This window comes from Mustela putorius, unplaced genomic scaffold (genome assembly GCF_011764305.1).
Source record: "Mustela putorius furo isolate JIRA1106 unplaced genomic scaffold, ASM1176430v1.1 tig00003942_pilon_pilon_pilon, whole genome shotgun sequence".
Taxonomy (NCBI): Eukaryota; Metazoa; Chordata; class Mammalia; order Carnivora; family Mustelidae; genus Mustela; species Mustela putorius.
Window position 1 is genome coordinate 4383442 of NW_025422087.1, and position 23915 is coordinate 4407356.

Here is a 23915-nt window from a genome sequence, read left to right on the forward strand (position 1 = left end):
AGTAAGAAAAATCTCTGTAATTGCTGAATCTGGGGGTTGGAGGCATGGAAAAAAAAAAAAAGGAAAAAAAGGGAATAGAGGAAATGTGCCAAAATCTTGACCACTGTTGAAACCAGAGCATTGGTGGTTCGGTGGTAGAATTCTCGCCTGCCACCGTTGAAACTAGAAATGGGTATATGAAGGTCCTTTGTATTTATCTCTCCATTTTTGAGTAGATTGCAAGCTTTTTAACGTATAAGGAAAGAAACATGGCACAACTCTAGGACATTAGTGCATCTCTCAAAATCCTGGTTATTTGCCCTGAGATCTTACCATGCCTGTGATCTCAGCAACTCCCTGTAGGATGGGCTGGGCCACCCCAGTCGCCTGCGCTTACTGCCTTCTGCACAAGAAGGGAAGCTGGAGGGCACTTGATGTCGTGAGCACTGGGTGTTTTAGGCAACTGATAATCACTAAATTCTACCTCTGAAACTGATAAAAAAAGAAAATTCAGGCAGCTTTACAGAAATAACTTTAAAAACCCTAGGATACCAACAGGCAAAGACTATAGATACATAATTCACAAAAGAGAAAATGCGTATTGCTAAGGAACAAATTACTTGTGCAAAGAAATGCAAATTAAAAAGTACAGTGGTTTTAAATATCTCCTATTAGTAAGTGTTAAAAATAATAAGCTGTGAATTAAAGGGCGGGGGGAGCTGAATCCTGGCTTTCTTGTGCAGTCTCCTGAATCCCACCCTAATCTCCCATGGGCCATTGGGTGGGCAAGCGTTCCCATGCATCATCCAAGAACAAGAAGTAATTTTCTAGTATGGTGCAATCTACATTCTAATGGAGAAAGAAACAGTTTCCTAAGGTGCAGAAAGACAATTGTGCCAAAGAAATCGTGCTTTACATTACTGTGGGGAGAAGTACATTATGGTGGTTCTTCTTAGCACCTCCCCAGGTCCTGCTGGTTCCTTCTACAGCAGTGGCTTTGCTCTATCCGTGACTTGATCAGATAGGTACCTCTTGTGCAAGGACTGTCTGTCTCCAGGTAGAACGCAAACCACCACTTTAAAATAGATAGATAGATAGCTGTGGTTAAAATACACATGACAAAAAATTTACCATTTTAACCATTTCAGTGGACTTGAGCTCAGGGGCATGCCTCACATTTGCATTTCATGCAACCAATCTTTAGGATTCTTTTTATCTTGCAAATACCCACCCCCCTAGTCCCTAGCAACCACCATTCTACTTTCTGTCTCTATGGATTTGACTGCTCCCGGTACCTCCTATAAGTGGAATCATACAGTCTCTTTGTCTTTTCATGACTGGCTTACTTCACTTAATGTCCCCAAGTTACATCCACGTAGAGGCATGCGTCAGAATTCCCTTCCTTTTTAAGGCTGAATCATATTTCACTGTATGAATAAATCACATCTTGTCCATTCATCAGTCAGTGGACACTTGAGTTGTTCCCACCTTTGGGCTGCTGTGAACCTGGGTGCAACAAGGCACTGCTCCTTGCAATAGAAAGGTCTTCTCCCAAGGTTTCAAAAGTCCCAGGAACAGCTCTCCGTGCAGGTTTCAGCTCAGGGTGACATGAGCTTCTCTCCCTCTGAGAGGTGTGTCCAGGCTTCCTGCTTCAGAGAGCAAGCCTGTGTGAGAGGGAGGGAGGCTTTGCCTCTGACATGCCCTAGCCTGGGCTGTGCTCACTGTCTTCCACCAGCCTCCTCTATTTTGAAACAATAAAAATTAATTAATTAATTAATTAATTAATTAAAAACTCTCTCTCTCACACACACACACACAAACACGCTGGCAAGAGGGTAAAAAAAAAAAAAAAAGTGGAAATTTGCTCCCTTACTCCTATTTCCCATTTCCCAAGGGTAAGATGTTCTTCTCTGAACAGTGTGCATTTTCCCAGAAGCTTTCTTTTGGACATTTACAAATGGGTCTGTGTGTATAGTTTGGCTTTGTGTTTTATAAAAGTTTATTTCCTCATTCAACAATGTTTCCATATGGTGGAAAGGTGCTGGATATCTAGGATGTTTCCCATTTTTATGCTGTTAGAAATAGTGCTAAATGGAATTTCCTTATGCATATTTACATGAGTATTAATGTAGGAGATATACATTTAAAATTTTGATAGGAATTTAATTTAAATACATACATACAATTTTGGTACATACAGCCATATTTCCTTCCTAAACAACTGTGCTAAGTTACCTGTTAGGTTTTTGTTTTATTTTGGTTTTTTTGAGTATAGTTGTTACCCAAGTGTTTACCGGTGAGCTTTGAAGAAAGGTTTGAACTTATTTTTTCAAGTTTAAGGCACACTTTTCAGTCTGTTTGTATTTGATCACCAAATATCCTTGTCCTCTCTCCAAGCAAATTGAAATAGCTTGTACTCCTTAATTCAAACCTCCTTGGAAGATCTCAAGTTAGTAAAATTATCTAATTTTTACAACTATTGTCTGTTCATAATCTTACAAATTTAGCGGGCCAAGGGGTAATTGTACATTTCTTCATGTGGTACATTGCAGGGTTTCTTCTTTGAGTTATCAGGAATTACCAAGTTGACCTCGTAAACATTTGCCTCTTTTATTTTATTTTTATTTGCCTCTTTTATTTTTAAGATTACATAAATATATATGTTTTCAATTCCACATCTCTTTGGGGGGGGGGCTTTTGCCTCCATCTCCTTCTCTTTCTGATTTTTAACTGTTTTGAAAAATTGCTCATCTCCTAGAAAGATCAAGTCCTCTAGGGCTTTTATACTAATATGCCCAGCAGAAAGATTTGCCCCCAACCCCAGTTTTAATTACTTAAACCACTTGAATGGTCTGTGCACGTCTACCTCCGCAAGCGATTCTACACTGATATCTCAATTACAAAGATACCATCAAATAAGGCAAATTTGAAAATGAGTGGTTCCCAGCAGCAAGCAGGTCTCAGAGGAGGAGCTCCATGGAGGAAAGACCATACACTTCACGCCTGTAGGTTTCTGTACTTCTCAGGAACACAGCAAGTCTGTATTTGAGCAGAGCCCAGTCCCTCCCGGCGCCTTCCGCAGGGCTCAGTCCAGAGTTCCCCTGGAAGACCAGGCTCTTCTTTTGTGTTTCCTGCGTCCTCTCCAGGCGTGTCTGCGGCGCGCAGAGGCGCATCGGCGCGCTCAGGGGAGGGTGGGAGCGGCCGCGGCGCCCGGGAAGGGCAGGCGGCTGGCCTCCCAGGGAGCTGGCGCTGGGAAATGCTCGCTGGTTCTGCGACTATTGATTTGCCTCCTTCAGAGGATTCGTGGGGCAAAGTGACCCTCCCAGCCGCCTGTCCCTCCCTTCCCAGCTCCCGCCCTGCCCCTCCCAGCAGCAGGAGCCTAACGCCGCCGCCGCGCTGCGCTCCTCCTCCCGTTCCTCCGGCTCCGGATTCCTGAAGTTATTAGGAGAAATAAGGTAGCCGAGGGGACCACATGGAAGTTGTGACAGCTCCCGGCGGCGCACCCCTCTCGCCTGAGCCATTACCTCGCCTTAGGAATTACCCGCTGACACGCTGAATGAAGGAGGGCCCCTTGCCAGCCAGCCTGCCGGGATGGGCCACTGCTGCTCCAAGCCTTATAACTGCCTTCAGTGCCTGGACAAGACGGTACTTGCCTTCCTCCTCCCTCCTCTCCCCTCCCTCCTTTGAAAGAGCAGAGAGAAAGCCTGAGCCAGCCACCTCTGTCTCTCTCCCCTCCTATGTGTGTGCGCTTTGTTGGTGAGCCCAAGGCTGCCCTTACGGGTTCCAGTGTGCTGAATTGTGAGTGCCTTTTGCAGAAATATTTGGTCTCACCTACTCTGCAGTGCCTTACATAATTCTCTATTCCTACAGTCTTAAATGCAGCTGTTGCATTTGCCCAAAACAGCAGGGCTCCGCTCAAACATCTTGAAATCCAGACTGCCAAGAAATCCTTGGAATATTCCTAATGCATTTTAATGTACCTGTGAAACCCCAGACGCTCCAGTGGGGAATTTAGATGAGCTAGACATGCTTCTTTTGGCCAACTGCTAACTTTGAAAGTTTGCCACTCTTTTTTATAAACCACATCCATCCTTGTAATTTATATTCTTAAGGTCAGAAAAGAAAGCAGGGTGCTGTTGTCCTCACTGGACCTCTTTGCATCACACAGGGGTGAATAACATAGAGGCAAAACCTTAAGCAGCCCTGGAGTCCGAGGGTGTATTCGAGTCTTCACTGGAAGGAAAATTCACAGCCAGGGACCTGAGAATAGAGCAGGAGCAAGTGAGAACTGTATGACAATTCCAACACAAAGCCTTTCTTTGCTTTTGACATTTGCTTCTGAGCTTACAGAGAGGTTGGGAGATGCTATTAATTTCATTACTAGAAATTATGTTAGCACGAAATCTTGTCTCTGTGATTTTTTTTTTCCTCACATACATTTGGATTTCTCCAAGATGCATGAAATGGGACCTAATAAAGGGTTGAAATTGCCTCTTCCCTACCCACATGGGCATTGGCTTTATAGATAGCTTGAGGTATAGTGTGTGACCAGGTGAAGGAAAATAAATAGCCTAATATAAAACTCATTACAAGGAGGTCACTTGGGAACATCTTCGTTATCAGTTCTGTTTATGAACTTTGACCTAGGAAAATTACACTGATATTTTAAAAGTTACCCGTACTTTGGTTCCAGTAGGGGTAACTATTTCAATGGGTTTTGCTTTTACTACCATGAGTATGCACTAAAATATTTATATACACATTCATGAGCTTTTAACAAATACAAATAAAAGACATTTGCACTCCATTAACTGCAAATCCGATATCGAAGTGATTAAGCCCTTTTTCAAGAGAAGTGGTCACCAAAAGGTGTTGAAAGAAGCTTTATCACGGTAGTTGTAATAAAAGGGAAGAATTTGTTGAATGTACAACAACATTACAATGTCCAGATTCCTAAGTCATGGTTCAAAGGTTTTAGAAATAGAAGCTGACATCCTCAGGCCTTCTTTGAGAAAATACAGTTTAAAGTGACTCCGTCCTCCTTTTGGGTTTCAAATCAAGTTCTTGAAAATAATCATCCCTGTGTCATTCTTTAATTTGGAGATTTTGGAAGTCAAATAGTATGTCTTCTCTTTAGTAGTATGATGTTTAAGTTAACTTTTAAATGTTTCTACTTTGCAACTTCAAACTTATTCCAAATTATTCTTTCCGGACGAAAACTTAAAAACTGCCATCTGTCAACTTTCTCATTAGGTATAAACCATATGTCTTGACTTTCCTTTGCCATAGTTCAGAGCATATCCCTAGGGAGGTTTTGAAACCACATAGTTATAGGTGCTCATCTTAGGAATTGAGGATTTTCTTTTTTAAAATTAAAAAAAGCCATTGTTTTATTTAGTTGACTGCCCGTAAGGATACCTTCACAGGCAGGATGCCAAAATCATTTGTTTATTCAGCGGTTACCTATAGGGCCAGGCATTGGATGCTGAGGGTATTACGGGATTCCTCTCCAGTCTCCAGCTTCTTTAAATTCCAAGGTAAAAAATCTACCAGTCTGTTCATTAGCTCTAACAATCCCAGTATCAACATTTCAAAGAGGCCTGATGAAATAATTGATAAGTCTTGCTTCCTTTAGACCAGCCTAATCAACCACACAAAAAAAAAAAAAAAAAAGAAAGAAAGAAAAAGAAAGAAAGAAACATTTCCCCAGAACTTTATATGGGCACAAAATAAAAAAACTTAATTTTGAGAACTCAATTTTTGAAATGTTAAAACAATTTCTAATTACAGTGTAGCTTCAATATGTTCTATAAAGAGTCGTGGGACAATTAAAGATACTTTAAAGTAATAGTTTCAGAGATGAGTCTAAGAAATGTAAACCCGAAGATGCTGCTTTTGCCTTTATTTACTGGGAGAAAGTACAGAATCTTGCCTGAAGTATAAAATAAATAAAAATGTGTTAAATGAACAAGTGGTTTTTTAAAGCTGATTGTGCTATATGTATTTTCAGCTTTTCAAAAAATCTCTTCATGGACAATATTTATCACTGGTTTACAGTATCTACAAGATTTATTGCCCAGTTATTATGGGGGCTGCAAAGAAGTCTCAGAAGGGCCCAGCCTGCCCTGAGGAGTTGACCAGTTTGGTAGGTCGTACTTCCATCTTGCCCAGAGAAATTACAAGCTGGGGAGGCAAAAATAGCACATGTGAACCAATTAATACATGTGTAGAAGTCTGGAGTATGAAAGTCGTGTGATACTGACCATGCCTGTTTCTGAAATCTAGGGAAAGGAGAAACCCATGCTGGAATCTTGGGCAAGGTTTCCTGGAAAAAATGCAACATGAACTACACTTTGAGGAAGGGGGTGGAGTTTTAAAGAACTGTGTGAGGAACAGGAATGTAATTCTAAGCAAGGAGTGCATGAGTCAAGGTGCGTTAGCCCCGTTTGATGAAAGAAGAGAGTAAACACAGTGGGAAACCCAGGCACACAGGGAGTGTTCGGGAAATATTTTCCAGGCTGAAAGCCAGAAAGCCAGTTTTTAAACTTGAGTTATAAGCAGTAGAAATCCATCTTGGGATTTCGAACAGAGAGTCAATGTATAGAAAGACTCTTTCTGTAGGTATTTTGAAAGGAAAGGTGTAACCAGGGAAGGCCATTGGACACACAGATGGATTTCAAACTCTGGGTGCAGGATCCAGCCAGCACTCCTGCACACCCAGAAACCCTTTACACTTAGCCTTCCAGAGCTGATCATTCTTAAGAGCACTGAGTTATTGAGACAGATAAATTGGATGTAAACTAGAGTGCCAACTTGGTTTTTTTTTTTTTAACAATAAGAAATGTCACTGGGGCGCCTGGGTGGCTCAGTGGGTTAATCCTCTGCCTTCAGCTCAGGTCGTGATCTCAGGGTCGTGGGATCGAGCCCCACATCGGGCTCTCTGCTCAGCAGGGGGCCTGCTTCCTCCTCTCTGCCTGTGTCTTTGCCTACTTCTGATCTCTGTCTGTCAGGTAAATAAATAAAATCTTTAAAAAAAGAAAAAAAAGAAAAAGAAAAAGAAATGTCACTTACAAGCAAACAAATGATAACAAGCCTGAGAAACATGTATTTCTTTTTAGAGTCAAAAGTCCAGCTTCATAAGAAGCTTTGATGAGAATGGAATCTGAGCCAGCAAGTTATGGTCATTAGGCATTCAGTGGCCTCAGAGCCTATGTGTCCGTGTCCCATCACCCCTCCAGCCGGAAATGTACTTGAGAAGGCTACGTGATTGTCACCTGCCTTGACAAATGGACTTTTCTTTTTTTAAACTTACTAACATACAGATTTTTTTTTTTAAAGATTTTATTTATTTATTTGAGAGACAGAGACTACAAGTAGGCAGACAGGCAGGCAGAGAGAGAGGAGGAAGCAGGCTCTCCAAGGAGCAGAGAGCCCGATGCGGAGCTCAATCCCAGGACCCTGAGATCAAGACCTGAGCCTAAGGCAGAGGCTTTAACTCACTGAGCCACCCAGGCGCCCCGATGATGGCCTTTTCTAAGCTCCTTTTGCTCTCTCCACAAATCACCTTGTCTTGCTGGCTTAGGTACTGTGCTATATCCCCTTGGGGGTTACTTTGCATATTTCCACCCTAATCTTACATGTGTTGATTATAATCTCAAAGGCTGGTCTTTTCTCTACACTGTTGGGAGGGGTGTGGGTTGGGAGAAGGCACCTCACTGTACTCAGGCATCTAGTACCTGACAGTAATAAATTTGGGAAAGTGATAAGATAAAATCCAGGAAGGTCAAGAAACTTCTGTAGGGGTGCATAAAGGAATTAAAAATCATGGCACTGGCTCATTTTCCTTTCTTTTGCTTTCCCTGAGATCCAGAATGTCCCAGCATTACTTCCGTGGATTCACATTCCTTCACCTTGCGGCCCCTAAGAGTCTGTCCTTTCTAGTTGTTGATCAGTAATCCAGGTGGGGTATGGCCTTGCCTTATTAAGTACAGCATCTTAGGAAGCTAGATATTTTGTAATCACCAATACACAGGAAAAAGCCTGGGTGAGGCACCCTAAGTTTAGTCTTTCTGATTTCTTTTAAAGCAAGATGTGGTTTTGTTTATTTTGCACACAAGTAGACACTGACATGTAATTAAGAATATTAAATGTGAGGGATACTTTCCCTTGACCAGTCTATATTAAATTTTATTGCAGAGTAGAAAAGCAGACACAAAAATACAGTGCCTTATATTAATTATGGGTGAAAAAATAATATTTATTGACTGAGTCAAAGCAGGGCATTGATGCTGCCTTAAAGCCATAATAACTGAAATGAAAAACAAAAGGTCAGTCCACCTCCCAAAGGAATTTTCCACAGAGCCATGTTATGAATCTGGCCAATCTTCCCAGTATTAATATTGAAAATGAATGCAGCATTCACAAAGGTGGTACGAAAACAACACTGAAGACGTACGCGCTCTGTTGATGTCACCTAGTGACTGGTTCATTTTCAAATACAAAAGAAAATATTTCCCTAGGAAGACAAAGTTCTGCCATGTAGAATTAAAGCCTAATCTGAGCTTATGGAGCCATGGGTGAAAAGCAGTATTGTTTCTGGGAAGAATGAAAAACTTAACCTCTTTGTAACTTCATGTGTGTGAATGTCCACTTTGAACTTCAGAAATGCACAATAAAAAAAGATCTGGAAGTTTCTTCAAACAGCTTAATTCTATAGATGTCTTATTTAATTCCCCGTGTGGTTCTTGTGTTTAGCCTGTGAGAAGGTGGCCCAGCTTGCATAGTTGAATTGGTTTGACCTGCATTGACTCCAGGGCAGGGTAAAAGGACAGAAAAAAAAATGAGATATTAGTTGGGAGTCTGTGGGCTTACATGTATATATTTTTATTTTTATTTTTAATTTAATTTAATGTTTTTTTAAGGTTTTATTTATTTATTTGACAGAGGGTGGGGAGAGAGAGGGAGTGAGAGTGTGTATAAGCAGGCAGAGAAGCAGGCAGCAGGAGAGGGAGACGTAGGCTCTCCACTGAGCAGAGAGCCTGATATGGGTCTTGATCCCAGGACCCTGGGATCATGACCTGAGCTGAAGGCAGATGCTTAAACTGAGCCACCCAGATGCCCCAACATGTATCTATTTTCAATGTGTGTGTGTGGTTGGAGGAGAGGACAGCTGGTTAAAACACTCAGAATTGTAGTGAATTTTATGAAGTTGTCATCAGCCCCCTTGTAGCTGATCAAGAGCTCCTTCATGGAGAATCACAGAGCAGAGGCAGGAACAGGGGAGAGAAAGAGAAGGACCTGTATGATAGAGGTGACACAGGTTCCCAGAAATAGCCTCCAGTACTGTTTTGTGTCAGGATCCTCCCGGCTTTCACCCGGGGGCTCCCAACATTCCTCCTGCATGTTCATCCTCCGCTCAGGAATTCTCCAGAGACAGCCCCGCGGGCTTGAGTTCTGACGCATTGTTTTATAATTGTATTTTCACTTACTGACTCTTTGGGAGACTCTTCAACTCCTTGAAGGCAGAAATATCCTGCCTGGTATGTCTGCCTGGCACATGGTAGGCACTGAGTAAAGCAGTGCTGTTTTGTATGGATTCCCTATTTCTGGATTGACGGGTTGGGGGTGAAGATACCTCCGTTCCCCCAACGTTCAGCTTTAATAAGAAGCAGAGTGTTCTGTTGGTTTCTGATTCAAGGAGGAGCTTAGGTGGCAGATGCCCAAGGGTAGAATCGCATGGGCGAGGCTAACAAGGAGGGACGTTTTCACTTTCTGTTACCACCAAGTTCACATGGGTAACATCGGCCAACTGAACAGATAACTCCTGTTGACCGAGCACATTACAGTAACAGCATGTGGCAGGCTGGCTTCGGGCTTGGCCACGTACCCAGTTACTTGAAGCTAGTGGAATGATTAGCAGGTTGTATGCTTTGCCAGGGTTGTGTCACTAGGAAAGATGGAAAGCAGTGCCCACCCTCCCCCCGCAAGGTCTGTGAGCACCTTAGCACGGAGAGCCAAACCTGAGAAGAAATGTAGGCGTCAGCTGTAGCTGACTTGCGGTGGTCTGTTCCAGGCTAGAGGTAGAGGGGGAGAGTTGGATGTTTTATGGGGCTAGCTCATCTCAGATTCCATCTGTGAATACAGCCTATCACGCTAAAGAGAATAGAGAACTCAGTGTGCAACAGAGGGGTATGCGCGTGACCAAATAAATAAAAGAGGTGGCTAAGAAGACACAGCTGTTGTATGGGGCTTAGATGAATGTTCCCCAAGGGTCCATTTCCAGTTAAGCCTGTCCTAGAGTAAACAGTAATTGCAGAGGAATGGCCTTTTAGACTTGGTGATTTCTGGACAGTATCACCCAGCTAGTTTGGATGGTTAATACTGTGTTCTATTTTTAGGCCTTTGGAGTGAAAGCAGAAGCTCATGTGCTTGGCACCAGTCAGGAATTTTCCACTCGTTCCCCATGTAGGGAAGCACTGATCTCACACTGGGCCCTCGGAGGAGGCCTTGCTCAAATTTCATCCCACCATGTCATCACGCTGGACTGGCTTAGGTTGGGGAGCGAAGGGGAGCAGTGGCATGACATCCTTTTGAAGGGAGCCTTTGGGGCGGCCTTCCTCCTGGGTACTCAACAGAACCTAGGGGTCTTGCAAGATCACTGCTGGAATCTGTTGAGCCACGATGGGTGGAAGGGTAACTTAGAGGCAGGCGGAGAGAACAGAAGGAAGGTTTCGTGAGGTTCCCTTCTTGCCTTAAGGAAGGGAGTTCCTACAGTTCTCATTGTTGACTCACTCCATCGCAGGGCAGCCTTACGTCATTCTGCAGGAAACAAAAAGTGACTTCACTGATGCAGAAAATTCATAAATTAGAAGAGTTGGTATCATTTCAAAACCAAGCACTTAAGAAGGAAGGACTGTCGCCAATCCGCACAGGCTGGCCTGAGCAAGTGGCGCTGGGCTGAGCCAGCATCTTCAGGAGGAATGAATTAGCGGGCCCCCAGAAGGGGTTAGGGACAGCTTGATGAAGTCCCAGAACCTAAGTCAGGTTCGGTGGGGTGAGGAGGTTCGGAGCCGACGACTAAAGAAAGAATTCTTAAGACGTCATTGGTGCAAAATGGTGGTTTATTAAAGCACGGGGACAGGACCCGTGGGCAGGAAGAGCTGCTGCTGCGGGTTGTTAGGGGTGGTTGGTTATATACACAGGAGTTGGGTAGGTGAGGACAAAGGGGTGTTCAGAAGGGCTATTGGGGCAAAGAATACTATCAGGATATTGAAGGCTTAGTTGCTATCAAGTAAAGACAATTGGAAGTCTGGTGGAATGTTACATTCCTGCTATCAAGCATCCTTGTTAATGAGATTTAGGTTTAGAAGAAATTTAACTTTATTTACTTTTCCTTCTACCTCCACCTCCTTCGGTTTTTTATGGAGGGGAGGGTGACATTAGGCTTGAGAAACTGAGTTCTTTGTCTTTGGAAATTGGGCTATTGATAAGGTAACTTCTTTGTTGTAATCTCAAGGACATTTGCAAACCAAGGGAGACTCCTGTCTTGTAGGATTGTGATCTCAGCAAGTTAACTATTTATCATTTTATGGCAGTCAGGGGTGCCTGAGGAATGCTACACCTATGGAGGGGAGCGGATGAAGGGGGGGGTGCTAGGTGCCAGCCTTTGCTTTGTCCTCAGCCAGCCTCCTGCTCCCTCATCAAGCTGACGGGGAAAACAGAATAGCTACCCTAGCAGGTCGTACAGCCCTGGGATGCTGTACCAGACAGGTACTGGCACGAGACCCATAAATCAATACCATGGAGACGGGATGGTAGTTCTAGGGGTAGGATGGGTGTGAATCCAACCAAGGTTTTTTTTTTTTTTTTTTAAAGTAGTCGGGAGCTGACACTGACTCACTCAGAGTTAGGTATGAAACTGTGCTCAGGTCCCATTTGAGAATCCATGTGATTTGGATCTTGATGCTGTGTCTGTATAAGCATGGGGAGGAGGAGGCCCTCCCAGTGTTCAGCAAAGAGTATGGACTCTGGCTTCACCGTTTACTAACCAGGCATGCAGGGGCTGGTTGCTTAGCCATGGAGCCCCAGTTCAATTCTCTCCACTAGGAAATAGAACCCAGGGCCCACCTGACAGCATTTGGAGGACTAAGCGAGGTCAAGGGCTTACCCAGCTCTGTGCCTGGCAGAGTGAAGTGTTTGGAAAGGTTCACACTAATATAAGTGTAGTAACTCGTCAGACCTTACGAGAGTTTAGTTCTCCTTGACGTTGACATCTTCAGGTTGGTTGCTAGTCTTTGGCAGCTGATCAGTCCTTCTTTAGTACGCCACTTGAGGACTCTAGTTTGAAACTGGTTGTATTACAGGCTTACAGGCCATGCTTGCAAACGTTTGGTGAGGCCGGTGGGGTCAGGTTATCTTCCTTCAGGCTTCCCCCTCGCTGCCTCCCAAAATGGAGAGGGTGCTGGATCTGTAGTCCCCCTGGCCCCTGCCTATTTCCCCTTCCATCTCTCTTCTCTTCCAGTCTACTCCCTTTCTTTTTTTTTTGCTTCTTATATTCTCTTGGCGTCTTTTTCCTAAAGCAAAGATAGGAGGGATAGGCCTGGTGGGAAGTTTGGGCATCAGCTTTTCATCAAAGTGGTTCAAGTCTAAGGTCACCGGCAGCCTCTACCATCATCAGCATTGTCTCCCGCTGAGGCCTGTCCTCCTTACTGGACCTCTAAGCCGCTCCTTCCTCAAATGTCTTATTTTCCTGTGACTGGAAAGTATAGAGGGATCTATGGTCATTTGGGAGATGGCTGGACAGGACACTGCTAACATCCACTCAGGGCTTCTTTCCCTGGGACCAGATTGGGAGACGGTGCTGCTGTTTCAGCTGAGGCAAGTGTTGGCCCGCATGAGAGCATTAGAAATTAGAGTTGGTTTGTTGTGTTTCAAGTTCTGGTTGTTCATTGCCTAAGCTCATCTAAGTCTGTATCTTTCGGCAGTCTCACTGTGAATACTTGAATAATGCTATTTTGGGACGGATAAGTATAGTGCAGTTAACCCTTGAAGAACACGGGGATTAGGGTCCCTGACCCCCTGCACAACCAGAAATCTGTGTATAACTTTTGACTCCCCAAAAACTTAATGAGTAATAACCCACTGTCGACCAGAAGCCTTACTGATAATGGTTGATTAACACATATTTTGTATGCTATATGTATTAGATAATGATATTCTTACAATAAATTGGGAAAAAGAAAATATTTTAAAAAATCACGAGGAAGTTCAAACCTGTGTTGTGCAATGGTCAGCTTTATTTCTGTTCTCTGGCTGTGCTTAGGAACTGAGGATCAAAAAAATTATTTTTTTTTTTTTTTTAAAGATTTTATTTTTAAGTAATTCTTCACCCAACATGGGGCTCGAACTCATAACCCCAAGATCAAGAGTCGCATGCTATACTGACTGAGCCATCTAGGCATCCCAAAAAATTATTCTTGATAGTAGAAACAAGTTAATTTTTTCACTAGTTTAAGATTATTTCGGGTACAGAGAAGATTAGCATGGCTCCTGAGCAAGGATGACATGCAAATCCATGAGCCATTCCATATTTGGAAAAAAAAAAAAAGATTATCTCAGGGTAGATACTGAAATTTACCCTCTCTGGAATACCACATTTTCTTAATTTGTAGTAACAAGTTGAATATCAGTTGGCCACATTATGCGGAGTTAGAACAAGCATAGAAAATCCCTGTGATCTGCCTGATTGAACTCTTTCACTCTTTCCCTGTTAACCAGACTTCAAACTTAGAATAGACTCAGGTCAGAGCCGAGAAGCCTTTTTTTTTTGAGACAGAGAGCACGAGTTGGGGGAGTAGCAAAAGGGAGAGGGACTAGCAGACTCTGTGCTGAGTGTAGAGCCCCACACAAGGCTTGATCCCAGGACCCTGAGGTCATGACCTAAGCCGAAATCAAGAGTCAGATGCTTAACCAACTGAGCCACCAAGGCGCCCCAAGAAGGTATTAGAGATTTTATTTATTTATTTGAGAGAGAGTAAGCATGAGAGGGGGAAGGTCAGAGGGAGAAGCAGACCCCACCGCTGCGCAGGGAGTCGGATGTGGGACTCGATCCCAGGACTCCAGGATCCTGACCTGAGCTGAAGGCAGTCGCTCAACCAACTGAGCCACCCAGGTGCCCCCAAAAAGGTATTTTAAAAAGCAAAACAAAACAAAAAACAGAACAGAAGAATATGCCCATTCTAAACACATTTAGATCCTAAATATGGAGAAGTCCCTAGTATCTGTAGGATATTATCCAGTTGCAAATGAAATGAAGGGAAAACAACAGAGTTAGAATAACAACTCACATTTATATAGAGCTTGCTAAGTGTCAGACAACCTTCTAACTACTTTGCACATATTAATTTCTTCAACCCTCATAATGACCCTGTGCGGTGGGCATGACATAGAGGCAGCATTGTTTAGTGATTAGGAAAACATCTACTCTCAGGTGTGTTTGCTAGCTTTCAAATTCAGGAAAGACAAAGATACTGTGGGCTGAGATGAAAGGAATGAGGCTTCACGAATAAAATGGAAGTCCTCCGTCCTTCAGAGGATTTATTTTTGCTACATTATTCTTTAAAAAAGAAAACATAAGCTAAGAATCATTGATGGCTGCAACTATAATAGCTCTCAGTTTATTATGCAAATAGAGTTTTACTTAGGTATTGTGACATTATGACATTGCATAGCAAACACCCTTTGGATAACCTGGGACCATTCATCCCATCGACCCAACGTAGCACATGTTACCTGGATGTAGACACCACAGCCACAGACATAAGATGGTGCGCACTGCTGATTTCCATTGGATACCGGTTCTTTGGAGGGGCTGTGGTCGGAGTCAAAGGAGGTTAAGAAAAAAAACACCCTGATAATATTCATGCTAAATATATGGTACACATTTTAGCTTCACTTCCCTTTTGGGAAATGTTTGCTCTGGGAGTACATTCTACAGAAGGAAGAGACTTTCTGTGAAGGCCTACATCTCTAACGTGAAGAGGATTTATATAGCTCACCTTGCCTCGTTATTATTAGTAACCATGAAAGTATAACACATGTCACTATTTCTGGTGGCTCCGTAACCCAGATTACAAATTCAGCGTTTCTTCAGGGACTCCTGTTTTATGTCAGGGAAGACATATGATCTGTAAACAACTTAGCAGTCATTTAATTACATATGACGCCCTTTGTACTAAGGAGCATTTAAGTGGGACTTTTCCTCTTGTTCCTTCTAGTGCTGCAGACAAATGCAACAAAAAAACTTGGAAACCTTGAATGCTGGTGTTGGGCTCCTTACAAAGAAAACTGTTTCATGTTACGTTTTCTGTTCATTATTAGGTAGCTGACCATGTATGTATGGACAAAAGGGTAAGTGTAAGAGGACAGATGGTAAAATAAGCATTTTCCCTTCAGAGAAGTACGGCATGGATGTCTTCATGGTCAAAAATCTCCTACTAGTGATAACAGTTAACAGGGGATCGTAACACCTACCAGGTGATTACTGTGCGGGGCGTAGGCTCACAAAGTATTGTAGGACGATGTAGACAAGAGAACAATACAGAGAAAAGCACAACCAGGGGTATTATTATTATATTGCAAGCTTTGCGATTTGAATGTGATACAAATGAACGAGTCAGACTCTTCTTTGTGATTTGTTTCTATGCTCATATAATGAGAAAATCGCCCCCTTATGGGCTACACTTAGAAATATTTGCTTAATATGATGCATTAATGAAACATATGAAAATGCTTATCTAGCATAAAACTAGGGGACTCTCGGTATCCATTTTGTCTTCGCAGAATGAAAGTGTCCTTGTGAAAGAAAAAGAGCTGTCAATCGAGCTTGCAAACATCAGGGATGAAGTTGGTAAGTAGGGCATTGACAATGAGGAGCCTAAAGACTGTCTTTTCCTGATACCTGTGAATGTGTGTTAACAAAAGCAATTATATCTCCTGTGATCAGCCAGGGCAGGGCTGCATGGAAAAATGAAGCATCTTTCCCAGCACAGCGGTGGGTTAGGGAAGCCTTGCAGGGAGCCGTAATTTGTTTGTCTCTGTTGTTACAAGGACAGCTTCATAAACAGTTCACGGTGGAACTAATCTGGCCTCGACTGCACTCTTTGCAGATGGCAGCACACACATCTGTCAGTGTGGTGTGCTGGGAGCAGTACCCCTGCGTCTTGGTACCCCCGGCACAGGCAGAGCTCCAAAGGAAGCAGCAGAGCTTTGCTGGGTAACATGAGGTGCTCTCTGCAGTCTGTCTCTGCGGATATCCCAAGGCTTCCTGCTACCGTAGCCATGAGACATGCTATGATATAAAACGAGATCGGAAACATGAGCCTGGACGGATTAAACATGCTAGGGTTCATGTCGAAACTCCTAGTCTTTGGCTAGTTGATGGTATACTCACTCTGAACCAGAAGAGACCTTGCAGATGACAGGATGGTCCCCAGACTGGGGCTGTCCAAGACATGGATGGGATTTCACCTCTAACCCAAAGCGCAGACCAACTATTTTCCATGTTCCAATTTCTTATTTTTTTTTTTCCTCAAGATTCTATTTATTTATTTGACAGAGAAGAAAGCACAAGTAGGCAGAGCAGCATGCAGAGGGAGAAGCAGACTCCCTGCTGAGCAGGCGGGGTGGGCCCAGATGCGGGACTCAATCCCAGGACTCTGGGATCATGACCTGGGCCAAAGGCAGCTGCTTAACTGACTGAGCCACCCAGGTAGTCCTCTGTGTTCCAATTTCTTGATCCCATGTGTCTCTTGGGGATGTGTTCGGCTGTCTCCCCAGGAATCAGTCAGCAAAGGTGAAATTAGGGTGGCCTTTCCCCCTTGGCCTGCTCTCTTCTCTTTACAGAGAACACTTCACCTGCAACCCATGTGGTCGTGCGGGCAGCCCACCAAGCACAGGTGTGGCTCCCTTCACGAGTGAAGGGACCTGAACGGTCCCAGCCACCCTTGGCAGGTGGCATCGCACCTTTTCCTTCAGGCCAGCCATGCAAACAGGCCTTGAATCGGAAGCCCAGACGTCCCTGGGGAATGTGGGCCTGAGACGTGCAGTGGACCCCACAGTGATTTCCAGACACAGTTTTCCCTTCTCCCCTCCCCTTTATTTTTTCCTTTTTTTTTTTTTTTTTTTAATTGAGGATTTCTACTTCACTGTGAGTTTCCTGCTTCTTTTGTCATTGAGATAGGTCAATGATGGGCTTTTCTCCCCTCTGGGGAGAGCAGGCCCCTGTGGGAAAGCCATAAAGAACCATTCCTCCTTCCTAGCCTTACCTGTGTGTGATCCCTACCCAGCTGCAGGGGACTCTGCCCCTGGCCATCCCCTGACCAGGAGCCCCCGTGCCTGAGCCCCTCCCTATACAGTAGGTTTCCCAAGGAAGGCCTGCGGAGCGGGGTAGAGTTTGTGAGAGGGGCTCCCGGGAAGCCCAGGGCCACGAGTGAGTGTGTTTGTCAAATGAGTTTTTAAACTGTCTGCGACTTAGTGGTTCTGAGCATGGGCTTTGCAGGCCAATGACCCAAGTTCAGGTCGAGCAAGCTGGCTAATCTCTCTGTCCCTCAGGTTCCCCTTCCTAAAAAGGAAAGTCGATTAAAGAGGGTAATGCTGATGAAGCAGTCTGTAAAGGAGATTCCCTATTAGTTGTGGAGCACCTTGAATCTGAAAATAGAGGACAAAATCTTCCACTGTCACCTGAATTTCTCCCCAGAACAATGCCGGCACCCCCACGGATAAGCTTTGGTTCTGGGATGTGCATCCTGATCCTACCAGATGGGATGTGTCCAATCCAGTGCTGCTTCCCTCTGCCCTTTCCTGAAGCTTCTGAAGTCAGCAGGAACCACGCAAGGAGTACACTGAGTTTTTGTATTTCAGTCTTATTTGATGTCTGCCCTAGCGCTAAGAATAGAACCAGAAATCATCTGCCAAATGAATCAACGGTGGGGTGAGATGGGGGTGCAGAAGGCCTTGGCAACAGCAGGGCCTGGACCATTCTACCCCTCACTCAGCCCAGTGGATGCTTCGGCTGCAACTTCCTTAGCCAATGCAGAGCCTGCATTCGTGAGAGAAGACAGACAGTGCAGTGTGGGGAGCTACTGTGAACTCTAAAGTCTGCGAGTTCTCAGATCTTGGCCAGCAGGGCATATCCCCGAAGGGAAAAGGGAACTAAGCTTATAAAGTTGATTTTAGAATGGTCGTCTAGAGACTGCCCATCTAGAGGTGGGCAATCCTGTCTACTTAGCAGCAGCCCTGTCAGCAGAATCAGATGGGGGCCACTGGAGTGGGGCATCATGTGGGGTCATGAGGGGCAGCAGAGGGGAGGCTGGGGGGAGCTGGTATTTCCATGTGTTGTGAAATCAGACATGGAAGAGGAAGAAGCAGCAACCAACCAGAATGGTTTCGAAGTCTTTACTGCAGATCCCAGAACAGGGCTGGCCTGTGCCCCAGATCTAAACATTCCACTCAAACCTGTTGTATTTGAACCCTGAATTCCACCATCTCCTCATAAGTACACATCAGTTGTTTACATCCTTGGTAAGAATAAATGCATTCAAAGGGTTTTGGTATCTAGATAGAATCCCCTTAGCTGGTGGAGGGGGTGATGGCAGGAGGTGGGTCTCAGCCCTGGGGCATATTAGAATCACCTGCAATGCTTTTTAAAATAACAGTTCCCAAAACCTCTAGAGCAACAGAATCAAAATATTTGAGAATGGGGCTTGAGTTTTTTTGTTTTGTTTTCCTTTAATTCCCAACTGTTTATAAAGTACAGTGAAATTTGAGAACCAATGAACTACATTGAAGGAATGGGGATTTCTGATCAGAGACAAGGAGTGGGCTGTAGGGAATATGGGGTAGTCCTGGGAGGGTGGGGATCCCCCAGTGGAGAGCTTTGGGCAGCTAGAGAGCCTAGGGAAAGAAGCCCAGGTGGGAGGGGAAAGGGTGCAGAAAGGAAAGATGCAGAGGACAAATTCCACCTGCTCTGAAATTATGCATCGAGTTGGCCCGAGTCCCAGAAAAAGGAAAAGAATATCCTCCCCCTTTCTTCACGTTGGCCTGTCGGGCTAGGGCTGTCCGTCTCTGAGACCCTCCCAGCTCCATTAGATGGGCTTTCAGGGACCAACCACAGAAATGGATCCCTGGTGTGTCTGCTGGCACACTTCATATTTAACAATACATTTTCAATTGTGACCTGTCTGGTGGAGCTACCACAGAATCGTCTAGAAGGTATATATTTTGACTAGTGCTTCAGTCAGAGGTTTTGATGTATGTTATCCCACACTGATGGAGAAACCTGATTATAATAGTTTTTTTAAGTAGGCACTTGATTTACATAAACTTCAAGAACATCTCCTAACGCGTGATGTTTTCTGACATGAAGTGTGTGGGAGATTTTTTCCATACTGACTAGGTGTCCAACAAACTGAATCCAATTCTAACACTAACTGTCCAGGGTTAGGGCATCCCCACAGGCTAAGGACCACTCTCACAAGACCCACCCCACTTTGCATGTTGGTCACACGCTCCAGGGGCCACCTGTGCTTCTAAACAACTGGCTTCAAATCCAGGGGTTTCCACCACCCCCTTCGCAGGTCCAGTAATTCACCAGAATGACTTACAGAGCTCAGGAAAACACTTGACTTACATGCATTAGAAAGGACACAACTCAGGAACAGCCAAATGTAAGACTTGCACAGTCGCGTAGGACGCATATTTGGGGCCTGGGGCTAGGGGGTCCAGAAGCTTCTGTGTCTTCTCCAGATGGCTTACTCTGCCAGTTCCCTGATGCGTTGGCCAGCCTGGAAGGGTGTTTATAACCCAGTCTCAAGCTTCCCTTCTCCCTGGTTGGGTTATTGAACACCTAGGATAGATAAAGCACAGGCCAGGCAGGGTCACCATGGATGGTAGGGTCGTTTGTACCCTGCAATGGGGCATCCCCCTCTTAGTAGAGGATGACATGCATCCACATTTCAGCCACTCACCAAGCCCTGTGCCCGGACGTGGGGCCACTCCCACCAGAGGAAGGAGCACTTCTTCCGGATTTGCACAAAGGTAACATGAGGGCTAGCTGTGACCTAGAACTATATACTGGTCAGTGGTGACCAAGACTCACTTGTGTCCTCAGGTAGCTTACAATTGAAGCTCCATGGAGGAGGGGCTGTCTGAGATGGACTTTGCAGGATGACTAGGATCTGGAGAGATGCCTGTAAGAAAGGAAAGAGCACAATTCCTGAGCACCTGCTACCCTAGTGAATGACCAGAGCACAGGTCTGGCCCATTCTGCACACCTATGGAAAGAAAAAATCTACTTGTTCCCTCTTTTCATGGAAAGAAAGAATGAAAGAACGAAAAAAAAAAAAAAGGGAGGAGAAAGACTTTCCACAGTTACCATTTAAGTTATATGAAACATTGAATCATGCTGCCAAACTAGAAGTTACATCTCTCCTTGGAGCCCTTAGATTTTCCCCATTTTTGGCTATTATTTGCAGTGTTATGCAAACTACTGTTTTCCTCGTGTCATTTTCTTGGGAATATAGTCTCAAAGTGTGGACGAATCCTTTGGATAGATTTCACGTTTGTTCTAAACTCATCTGTATGTGACAGATCCTTGATATATTTTGTTTTGTTTTGTTAATTTATTTTTTTCAGCGTAAACCTTGCACCACACCCAGTGCTCCATGCAATCCATGCCCTCTCTAATACCCACCACCTGGTTCCCCCAACCTCCCGCCCCCCACCCCTTCAAACCCTCAGATTGTTTTTCAGAGTCCATAGTCTTTCATGGTTCACCTCCCCTTCCAATTTACCCCAACTCCATTCTCCTCTCCATCTCCCCTTGTCCTCCATGCTATTTGTTATGCTCCACAAATAAGGGAAACCATATGATAATTGACTCTCTGCTTGACTTATTTCACTCAGCATAATCTCTTCCAGTCCTGTCCATGTTGCTACAAAAGTTGGGTATTCATCCTTTCTGATGGAGGCATAATACTCCATAGTGTATATGGGTTTTAAGTCCCCAGACCCAGGACAGCCACCCCTGGCGCAGAGCCATAGAGAGTGCGGCGGAGAAACCAGGTCTTGGTCCCCAAGCCAACAGCGCGCCTGAGAGTGTGTGGGGCCCAGCTCCCGTGAGGGGCTGGGAGCCTCGCCAGCCAACAGAGGCACAGCCTTTTTGCTGTCCCCACTCGAGTGCCCTGCAGTGCCATCAGAGTCCGAGTCATGCCCCGCGCCCTCCCCTGAGAGAGGTGCTCTCAGACCGGAAAGACCAGGTACTCCCAGCCCCCAGCTGGGGCCAGCGGGAAAATCTCAGTGTGCAATTGCTGCTTGGAACTTCTCTGGTGGTCTGGAGCTGCCCAGACAGCCGCCTCTGCCATGGTTTTGGGTACAAGCAAAAAATCCTGCGTCCCCAGGGATCGTGACTGAGAACCTGCTCTGCCAGTGGCCAAGGGGGGATTTATTTGGGCTCTGCAGCCAGACTGAGGCTTCTCTCTAAGAGGGAGAACAGGGTGCAGTTTGCTTTCCTCTAAACCTACAAAAACCATCAAAAACTGTCAAGGTGAGAGAGAAAAACCAAAGTGAACAAACATAAAAACCTCCAGAGAACAAAAGCCTGAAAACACCAGTTTCCTCAGAGCCCACCCCCTTGAGGGGGGCCGGAGGACTTAACTCAGAGAACATCATTGACTGAAAACCCAAGTGGCAGGCCCCTCTCCCAGAATACCAACCAGGAAAGGAAAAAAAAAAAAGACAAGAGAGCAACCACCACTACTTCATAGGACAACTTTTGTTTTTAATTTGTTCCCACTATTCTGGCTCATTTTTTTTTATATAGATAATTTTTTAACCTATTTACCATCACAGTGAGATGTCCAGTACATCAAATTCCATAATAACCTTCTAACCTGAATTTTTTAATACATACACCTGTGTTTTCCTTTTGCATTTCTATTTTTTAAATTTCTTTTTTTTTTATTTTAGTTTAGTCTAGTTTCTTCCTTTTTTATTTTTATTTTCTAATATTCATATAGAGTTAAACTTTAAGGTAATCCCCTTTCCCCAATCAATGCTACCCCAATAGGTAAAACAATTTTATTATTTTTTTTTTTTTAGGTAAACCAATTTTTAATCCCCCTTTATCTTAGGGTAGTTGAGTCCTTTAACAAAGATATCAAGATACATCCAGGAAGAATCAAAACAACCTTCCTCGCCCACACTGAGTATAACCACTCTCCCATCTTTTTCTTCCACCAGTGTTTCTGTGTTTTTGTGTTTGTCTGATATTTTTTCTATAAATCCAAGATAAAAGATTATGGTGGATTTAGTCTCCGTGTAGCGAGGTTGCCTTATGAAGAGGAAATTCCATCAGTATTTCTCTCCGCCCTCTCCCACCCTCCTTTCCTTCTCTCTCGCCCCCCGTCTCTTCTCTCCCCAATCTCTCTCTCTCTCTCTCTCACACTCACACACACACACCTGAGGAGAAACCGGAATCCCCGATTATGTACCAGGGTGAAGTCTGGGGTGGCGCATTTTGTGGTCTAGGAGTCGAGTCCCTGCGGAGTGGCTAAAATTGCTATCAGCTGTGTTACGTCCTGTCTCCTGTGGATGTGGAGACAAGGCTCTCAGCTCATCCTCCTCTTGAAAGCTTCTCATCCTCAAGTCACCCTTCAGGGACTTGGGGTCTTCTCTTGTGTTTGGAGTTGACCTTAACTGGGGCTGTCCTCGGAAGAGCCAAACAGTAGTGATTGTGGGATGAAGGGCATTTTAGATCTCCAGGGGACCAGAATCCAGCACCACATCCAGGGGAGAAAGAGTAAAGAGGCTAGAAATAGCTATTTGATTTTTTAATCACGTCTTTAAAATTCCCAGAAAATGTAGTTCTTAAAATATAAACCTCGATTTTTAGAAAAAGTGGTGCTCTCCAAATGGGGAAATCAAATAATGAATAATTGAAGGGTCATACTTATATTTGTAAATGCTGAGATAGATTTATAAGCTGTTCTTCTTAGACACAGATTATCTTCTTTCGAGATCTTATGCTTCAAGTTACTGACCACCAGCAGGTGGGTATTTATGGTCCTCTCTCCAGCAAGGCTGCCTTATTAGGAAACCTGAACCTTAAGAAAAGTATGAATTACTTAAAAACATATCTATGAATTAGATGAACTCCACCAGATAGAAAAAACATGCATGCACAGCCGGCTTTAAACAGCCTTCTGGCTCACACTCCCAGGTGCACTGATGCTCACTCAGCCAGAAGTCCTGCAGGTTGGAGGTGGACCAACACTAACCCCACTGTACACCTTCCCCCGGATTCCTGCCTCAGGTCTGCGCAAAGCTGGGACTCTCTGATTTGGTGTGAAATTGCCTCTCGTCTTCAAAGCTCTCGATCACCCCAGTAGCCCTCATTCTGGCTTTATTTACCTGCCACTGCCCCCAAGCCCTAATGCTGGTGGACAGAGCCAACTTCTGCTTCCGGTGCGTCTTCCATCACCAGCTATGAGACCCTCCTCTCTTGACCTTGTTACAAACAAGGTCTGTTCTAGCTGTCCCCATCCCAAGTCCAGCACACAGGTTTTCTTTTTCTGCCAGCTTCAGACTTAAGGTAGACTTCGCCTTTTTATCTCTTTTGAACACTTTAAAAACACTTAACATGAAATACAGTTTTTAAAAAAGCATGCAGGGGCACCTGGGTGGCTCAGTGGGTTAAAGCCTCTGCCTTTGGCTCAGGTCATGATCTCAGCCCAGCATCTGACTCTCTGCTCAGCGGGGAGCTTGCTTCCCTCTCACTCTCTGCCTGCATCTCTGCCTACTTGTGATCTCTGTCAAATAAATAAACTCTTTAAAATAAATAAATAAATAATAAATTTTAAAAAGCATGCAATGTTTAACAA

At 44.4% G+C, this 23915-nt stretch overlaps 1 protein-coding gene and 1 pseudogene across 3 annotated transcripts in view; both read left to right on the top strand.

Annotated features, from left to right (window-relative positions):
- MTUS2 (microtubule associated scaffold protein 2) overlaps nt 1-23915 on the top strand; it is a 567457-nt gene that overhangs the window by 487451 nt on the left and 56091 nt on the right. For 2 of the 3 annotated variants that reach the window (XM_045069540.1, XM_045069541.1), the window contains exon 9: nt 15820-15886. In XM_045069540.1, coding sequence (XP_044925475.1) covers nt 15820-15886 — 67 coding nt within the window. Of the gene's footprint in view, nt 1-3115; nt 3625-15819; nt 15887-23915 lie in introns of those variants that run through there. The other variant, XM_045069542.1, reaches the window with a different exon arrangement.
- Nucleotides 13472-13572, top strand: LOC123389071 (annotated as a pseudogene).